Source organism: Cyprinodon variegatus, unplaced genomic scaffold (assembly GCF_000732505.1).
Source record: "Cyprinodon variegatus isolate N-32 unplaced genomic scaffold, C_variegatus-1.0 Scaffold205, whole genome shotgun sequence".
NCBI lineage: Eukaryota > Metazoa > Chordata > Actinopteri > Cyprinodontiformes > Cyprinodontidae > Cyprinodon > Cyprinodon variegatus.
In genome coordinates, this window is record NW_015150658.1 from 894,423 (window position 1) to 902,055 (window position 7,633).

General features: G+C 38.3%; 1 protein-coding gene across 1 annotated transcript in view; it reads right to left on the minus strand.

The window, feature by feature from the left end:
- The window catches only part of LOC107088072 (arf-GAP with SH3 domain, ANK repeat and PH domain-containing protein 1-like), a 57,984-nt gene that overhangs the window by 15,421 nt on the left and 34,930 nt on the right, over nt 1-7,633 (minus strand). The window contains exons 10-14 of the mRNA XM_015380008.1: nt 7,112-7,221; nt 4,985-5,054; nt 4,796-4,883; nt 4,608-4,656; nt 1,396-1,562 (exon numbers count right to left, since the gene is read on the minus strand). Of these exons, the coding sequence (XP_015235494.1) occupies nt 1,396-1,562; nt 4,608-4,656; nt 4,796-4,883; nt 4,985-5,054; nt 7,112-7,221 (484 nt within the window). The remainder of the gene's footprint in view (nt 1-1,395; nt 1,563-4,607; nt 4,657-4,795; nt 4,884-4,984; nt 5,055-7,111; nt 7,222-7,633) is intronic.

Below are 7,633 nucleotides of genomic sequence, written 5' to 3' on the forward strand. Positions count from 1 at the left end.
TCTGATCTTTTCATGGCAGCCTGAACAACACAGATACGATTTTTTCCAATCCGACTAGGGCCACTTGGCAATGTGGTCCTGAATAAGATACGAATCAGATCTTTTCAAATGCGACCTGTGTCTGATCTTTTCATGGCAGCCTGAACAACACAGATACGATTTTTTCCAATCCGACTAGGGCCACTTGGCAATGTGGTCCTGAATCCGATACGAATCTGATCTTTTCAAATGCGACCTGTGTCTGAACGGCCAGGTCACATCCATCCAACCTGAACGCCATTAGTAGCCGACATAGGTCACTATTCTGCTTCTTGCTACACAGAAGTGGCAAGAAACACAACAAACATGGCAGACAATTGATGTGGAGAGCAGTATTTATGTTTAACCATCTTAACGAGATTATGTTTTTTTTGGTTGGGAAAGATTGCTAGATGTGCTCCAGCACTACCATCCATTTTTACTTCTGTAAACATGAAGCACGCTGGCTTGTGACATCATTGCGTCCTCTACTGCACCTGTGGGACACTTGAGCTGTATGAATGCAGTTCACACAGGAGATCACATTCAGGTCGCATGTTCTAGGAAATGTGAACGGCAACGCAAAAAGAAATCAGATTTCACAAAAAAAATTGGAATTGAGCATCAAGGCCTGTAGTGTGAACGTAGCCTAAGCTGCACTGATGAGTACATTTGTTCGACAGTGCAAGGACACACTAAGTCGGCCCACATTTCCGTATAAAAAAGCTTTTTGTTGGTTTTATGTACAAGAAAAGAGTTTTGGGTTTTCATCAGATGTGAGCTATAATCAGCAACATAAAAATGTAAAAATGTATAACTGTGTGTAATTGTCTATATAACAAGTCATTGCTTTTTGAACATAGATATTTGCGTAGGAGACATAAATGGAAATGTGGTGCATGGTGTGAATGGCTATGAATGTGTTTTGTGGAGGTGAAGACTCAAATGGAGGTGTGCGCGCCACACAGGAAAGTGTACAGGTGCCAATTCACTGAGGAGAGAGTCAGGGTGGGGCTGCCATACATTTCTTTGACCGCTTTAATTCACTATACATCCTTACTTTGTTTCAGTATTCATTTGTTTTCTATATATTGATCAAACCAAATATAAACCAAACAAAAAGCTTTCGCGATGTCAGCATATCTGTAACAATAAACTTAAAGTGTGTCACAAATAGGCCAACAAACGAGGACCTGAGCCAGCTCTCAGTGGCTAAAAGAATCTAGTTAGAAGCCGCAGTAATTGACATGAACTATATACCCAATTTATTAAGATGCATCTTTACGAAAATGAACAAAATACTTATTTTATTACAAAACTGAGATTAAAGAGGTTTACACAGACTAAATATGGTTAGTACAGAACCGTTGAGCTGACCTGGAGCACCGCAGTCTGCACACGCCTCGTTGCCTGGCATGTGGCGCAGATCAGCGATGATGGACTGTGAAAGTTCCTGCAGGCCGCTGTCCTGGACATGGAGCTGATCTCCTCCCAGCGCTGTATTCAGGGCCTGCTCTTTACTGTTCTGCAGCACTGACACCCAGCTAAAAGGAAGAGATGAACACAAACCTTTAGGGAACGTCACATTTCACTACAGCCTCGTGAGTGGTGATACGGCGGGGAAGCCCTACCTCCAAAACATCACACACTTTACAGCATGTGCTGTGCATGTGTTTTTAATGCTAAGTCAGCTTCACTTTTACTTTCTCAGCTTTATTTGTAATAAGGACACATACTGAGTCACATCTGCAGCTTTGTGAGCTTCTTTGCTACAAAACGTTTTCATCTCTCTTTGACCCCACATTAAATCAAAGAACCTGTGGAGGGAACCATATTTGACGGGAAAGCAGGAGACATGCAAAAACCCCCATCCAAACCACATAAGAGCGCATTCAGATTCCTCACTACAGACGTCCCACACAGATACAGCTGGGACCAGTGGGTGCTCCCACTGCTACCCTGTGGCGTTCACCTATTCTGGGATATAAAAGGGGAACATTTCCCTTGAAAAAGCCATTTTAACAAAGGCAGGTATGATCTTTATTGCCCTGACGGGTGACAGGCCTGTTAGAAACTCAATAGGCTGGTCTTTTTGAAGTGGAAATAATTATTACTGATAGAAAACAAAATGCTGGTCATTCTCAGTAACAGCTGGTAACAAAAAAGTCGGAGGACGTACGACAAATGTTAAAAGTTATTAAGAGGGACGTGTTTTCTTTTAAGCCTCTATTTTTTAAAACAGGGATTGACATGTAAGCACAGTAGGGCTGCAACTAACGATTATTTTGCAAATAGATTAAAATGCGATTATTTTTTCAATAACTCGATTAATAATCGGATAGCCAAAGATTCCTTAAAGAAGGTGAAACTAAAACTTTTCCACTTGAGGGTTTCTGGATAGAGCATGTTGACAGACGAAATTTTTTTTTGTTTTTTTATCTTAAATGCAAAATGTGTATATATATCAAATTACAATTTTGATATAATTGCTGCTCTAAGTGGGTCCCTCTGTCAGCTAAAGTCACGTTTTAGAGTCTTTAGAGTCTCTTTATATAATCGATTAATCATGTTTTATCCTATTAATTACATCAGCCCTAAAGCATATAGGAGGGCTGAAATAAGTATGGAAAAGATCCCCTTTTATCGTTTTTATTTAAGCCTCTCTGCTCTGAACCAAGCTGATTTTGGAAAAACCTTTAGTTATATTCATGGATATCAGAATAAATTTCATGATACGGTTTTGAAATTAACTTTTAAGCAGGTACTAATACGTTTCTGCAAAACATGATGTAATAATCTTATCTTTAAAGTTGTTTTCATTAGATGTAAGCAGAAAATCATCAGACTAAAAACAGTGACATCATCCCTCTTATCTAAATAAACAATTCACGCAGACAGTAAGAAGGCTGAAAATTTTTTATTGCTGTCTGGAATCTGTTGGTTGATTACATTTAGATAAATGGATCTGAGAACCTTTAAGACAGGGGCTGTTTCCTGTCTGCAGTGTTAATATCTATTACAAATGGGTCGGAGATTGAACTGTGATGAACTAATGAAAGGGTCAAAGGTCACTGATGCACAAAGATAAGAAAAGCCAGACCTTTATGGAAAAAAATAATTATGAGCAAGTATAACTTAAGTTTTCAAAGAACTACACCCTGGTTCTGATAGGAAAATGTCAGAAAACACAACAGTTGACAGACTGTCAACACCAGAAACAGAGATGGGCATACAAGCATCAGAAATGCATCCAGAATGGCTGGGCGCATGTATGTTGGTAACTTAAGCCACTTTCCCACTGAAAAGCCGGGATATTCAAAATCGAGTTGACCCGCTAACAATCGGCTTTTGGCTCTTTTCCCATATCACCGAAAAGCAGAGTCTGACCCGATGCTGGCAAGCTGCGTGGCCACTATCCGCCACCACTGATGACAGCATCACGCTGGGTGAGAGTTGAAAATGTCGACACTACGACGAAAATCAGGGAAGTAAATAATGAAGAGCAACATTGATGGGAGCCAGAGCGTAGTCAGTATTCTTTATTTTTTTGCTTTCATTTGTCCGAATCCCTCAACAGTGCTGCGCCATTTTAATCGAATGTAAAGAGTTGTTTCGACTTGTTGGATTAGAAGTAACTGGCGCGGTGTGTTGACATCCATATGTTGCGTTCGAAGGTGTCACATTATTTAGTGGGTCAACCCAGGTCTGGTGTTCCCACATTATGCCAATCAGATCCAAGGCAATTTTAATATGGGTCATTTGACCAGGGCAAACGCATCAGCAAGCTGTTCCCACTGACACTCGATCGATTGTTCCTGGGATTAAACAGGTTTTTTAGGCCAGCGGGAAAAGGGTATTAGGGAACATGGAACCAGGATTCAATATGGGAAGAAAAGCAGCTGGTTGAGAAACTGTTTGTTGGGTTAAAGTGGGAAACATATGACACCTTCAGTCTACCAAAGCACTGACCGCATAAAGCAGTCTATGGAAATGGTATTATCTAATGACGGTCCCCCTTTTGTGATAATGGACCTTACCACAAGGTAAAATTAGATGATCAAAATGAATGATTCAAGATGCAAAGCAGCAAGTTTGAAGTCATGATTCAGGCTCCAAATTCAGCAGATCTCATTCCAGTCAAACTATTTTATGAAGACCCCGCCTCTTAGCTTCTAGAAGTGAGTGAATCTGGTGCTAGCATCTTGGTGACCTCCCACAGGTGCAGTTAAGTCCATTCCTGTGTTAGAATCATTTAATCTCATGCAGGATATAATAGAGGCATATCTCATAAACGTAGTTCTTGAAGTATAATTGTAATCAGCTCAAATGTGTAGCAGCAGGTTAGAGCTTTAGGAAAAAAATCAGATAAAAATCTGTCCAAAAATCCTACAGGTCCACCTCCAGTTTTAATACATCCTTTTCAGGGAAGAAATTCTTTCTGAATGAATGCTGTAAAACATCCACCGACACAAGCCCATGTTTTATATGTAAGAGCCATCACTTGTCACAACATGTTGCCAAGGTGGTCAAATATGAGATAAGTACAGAGTAATGGGGACCTGCAGCCAACAAAAGTTTAGTTTTCTTACATCATACATTCCTGCTCATCATCAGCCTGAAAATGATATGTCCGGTTATCTGAAAAAGAGAAAAAAAAAAGACCCAACAGCAAAATTAAATGTAAGAATCTATAAAAGCAAAGTAAGAAGTTCCCAAAATATCTGTTGTTCATTACTTGACCTTTTAAGCCTACATTTTAGGTAAAAAATAAACCTACGAGTGATCAAGTCAAAGGTCTTCCTGTCTTCCGGGTTGGGTCGCACCTGACAGGTCAGAAGGTTCAGTTTGGCCGGTGGTCGATTGATCTGAAAACAAAAAAGGCTTTTATACTTTCAATTAAAGTTTTCATACATTTATCATTTATTTTGTCACTCGACAGAGCAGAGCTGTATCTATCAGTCCTCACCGTACTGTGGGAAATAGTCAAGTATCCAAATTTGACTCCACATTTCCTCCTTTGCCAAACCTTTCTGATCCTACACAGTTAAGAGAGGGAAAAAAAAGAACATTCTGATGTTAGACAAGTGATTAACGACCACTAGGTGTGATTTGTAGCGTAGACCAGTTAGAGGGATAACATCTACTTCTGTTTTTGTGCTGCAGCATTTTAAGACTGTTCTTGTTTTCTTCAACTAAACTCTAAATCAGGTCAAAAATAAAAAAAAGAGCAGATGAGATGTTTTGCTCTCTGTCAGTGGCTAAAGGAGGCTTAATTCTCCTCCAGTCTGTCATTTATCCAACTTAACCACATCCCTTTTCTTATCACATGTTAATCTAGCTGTGTGTCTGTATGTGTTTGACCCAAAAGTTGGATTTGCACAGCTCGCAGTTTGCCAATAAACTCCAAAGGAGGGGCCCCTGCTCCACTCTTCATCTCATAATAATGAGGACCAGATGGGCCAGACAAAGCTCGACTTTACCCCTCCTTCATGCCTTCCAAACTGACTGTGATCTTTCTGGTCCTTTTTTAAAGTGGCGTCTATAACTTTTAACATAATTAGGAAAACAGAAACGTTGGTACTGAAAACATCAGTAAAAGTCCAAACATGAAAGTAAACCGATGAAATCATTTCCAGAGTTTGTAATAATCTGACAGCAAAATATTTGCTCCAGGCAAAGATTTATATACACTTTTCATCACTATGATTTTATAATTATTTCAGGCCATTTGCAGTCTTTTTTCAAGAAGGATTTCTTTTTTCCGGGATGCAAATGTTACCCAACATCATTAGTGCATTTTATAAACCAGTGGAGTTGGCTTTGATGAAACTTCTGTAATGATCAATAAGCTTAATGTGTCATTCCTTCTGGATGCTCTTCAAGAATTCATTTAAACTGGTTGATCCCCTGGAGAAAAAGTGGTTTTAAATCCTAGTCCACAAACAAAGGTGAAGTCTGGGCTTTGGTGCCAGATTCATCCAAAATCAGCTAGGATAGTTATTTAGGATTGGGTTTGTGCAGACATTCATTTATGTCCCAGGTTTCATCAATCTAGCTGTTGATTTGAAGTGAAATGGGATTTTTTTTTTTTTTTTTTTACAAAGGCCTTGTTTTTTTTTTAAATAATTTATCCAATAATTTCTCCAGCTCAGCAGACCCTCAAAATGATGCTACCACCACTATTTTTAACATTTGCAAATTGTTTTAAAGATCTATGCTTGACCACTCTTAATAATATATATATATACAAAACCATGCAAATTCATGGGTAGAGGATATAAAAATGTACCACTTGAAAAGCGATTCTCCCAATTGGAAACAACTGTGGCAGCAGTTTTTGCACAAAATATCTGCAGTCATTTTTGCCGTAATAGGCGGATTAGAACAATGGCAGACAATAGAGATTATGTGAGCCCATTTGGACTGTCAAAATATCATTGATAAAGAAAAAAGTGGTAATAGGACAGGTTAAGTAAGGCAGTGGTGCAGTAGAAAATGTTTATACAATTAAAACAAATCAAAATAAATGACTGAACTTAGATATTATTTTATGTTTATAAAAAACTAGAATATCAAATGAGACTGATGGGGTGGGGGTGTACATCTCTTACCAACAGGTTTTTTTTTCCCTCTCTGAATTAAATAAAGCATATCTGGGTACGAAGTACAGTTACGTTTTGTTTTCTTTCATTTTAAATATAGTGCTCTGAGACTGGTTAAGAGGTGCACTATAAATATAATTTGGTATCATCATATTTTTTAATAATCATCATTATTTCCTCCTCCATGGCTTTGAACCCCATTTTTCTTTTAGGGTTTTTTTTTTCTCAGACTGCCTGTAGAAAACACATTTTGACCATTTTAATTTAAGGAACCAAACAAGTTTATATGTGTGATCTTTGTACATCACCCACATGCCCACTTATTGCACGTACTCAAAAGAAATTACAATTTGGATTCTTTGAATATCAGGCTCCAAGTGTTCCAGCTTATTTTGACATTCATGACCCATTGAGAACTGATGTAGCCTTTTGAAAAGACTGATATGTGCAATTCTAGTTAAAAAGTATTGAACTCTCATGTGTTTATTTACCCATCGCTCTTTTTTTGGAGAAAGCCAGATTTCTCTGTCCCATATTTCTTGTTTCCTTGTGGTTGGTGGATGCTATAGCCATTCCCTGAATTCTTCCGGTTCAGGTACTCCTAGGAAAAAAAGACGTTACTTAAAACATTAAATTAACAATGCACATATTGAAATCTAGAATAAAAATCACAAACAAGTGGGGTTAAACAAAGCAGTTCATTCAGTAAGTGACTGGGACCTCTAAGGGTGACTTTATCTCTTTAGAGCACTAACTCTGCACTAACTTGTTGTTTACCTTGCTGTTGCTGTTTAAACCATAAATGTATTACTTGTGGGGGTTCGTTAGGGGTCAATACTGGGACCACTTCTCATATTATATATAGCAACAAATCTATGTTCAAAATAAATTTTTTATCAAAGCCTGTTGCGTAAATTGTAATTCACCATTTCTCTGAAAAATAGAATACTTGTTTTTAATTCTGTTACCTGAGCCTTCAAGATACTAAATTATATGGCACACTTCTAGTGTGG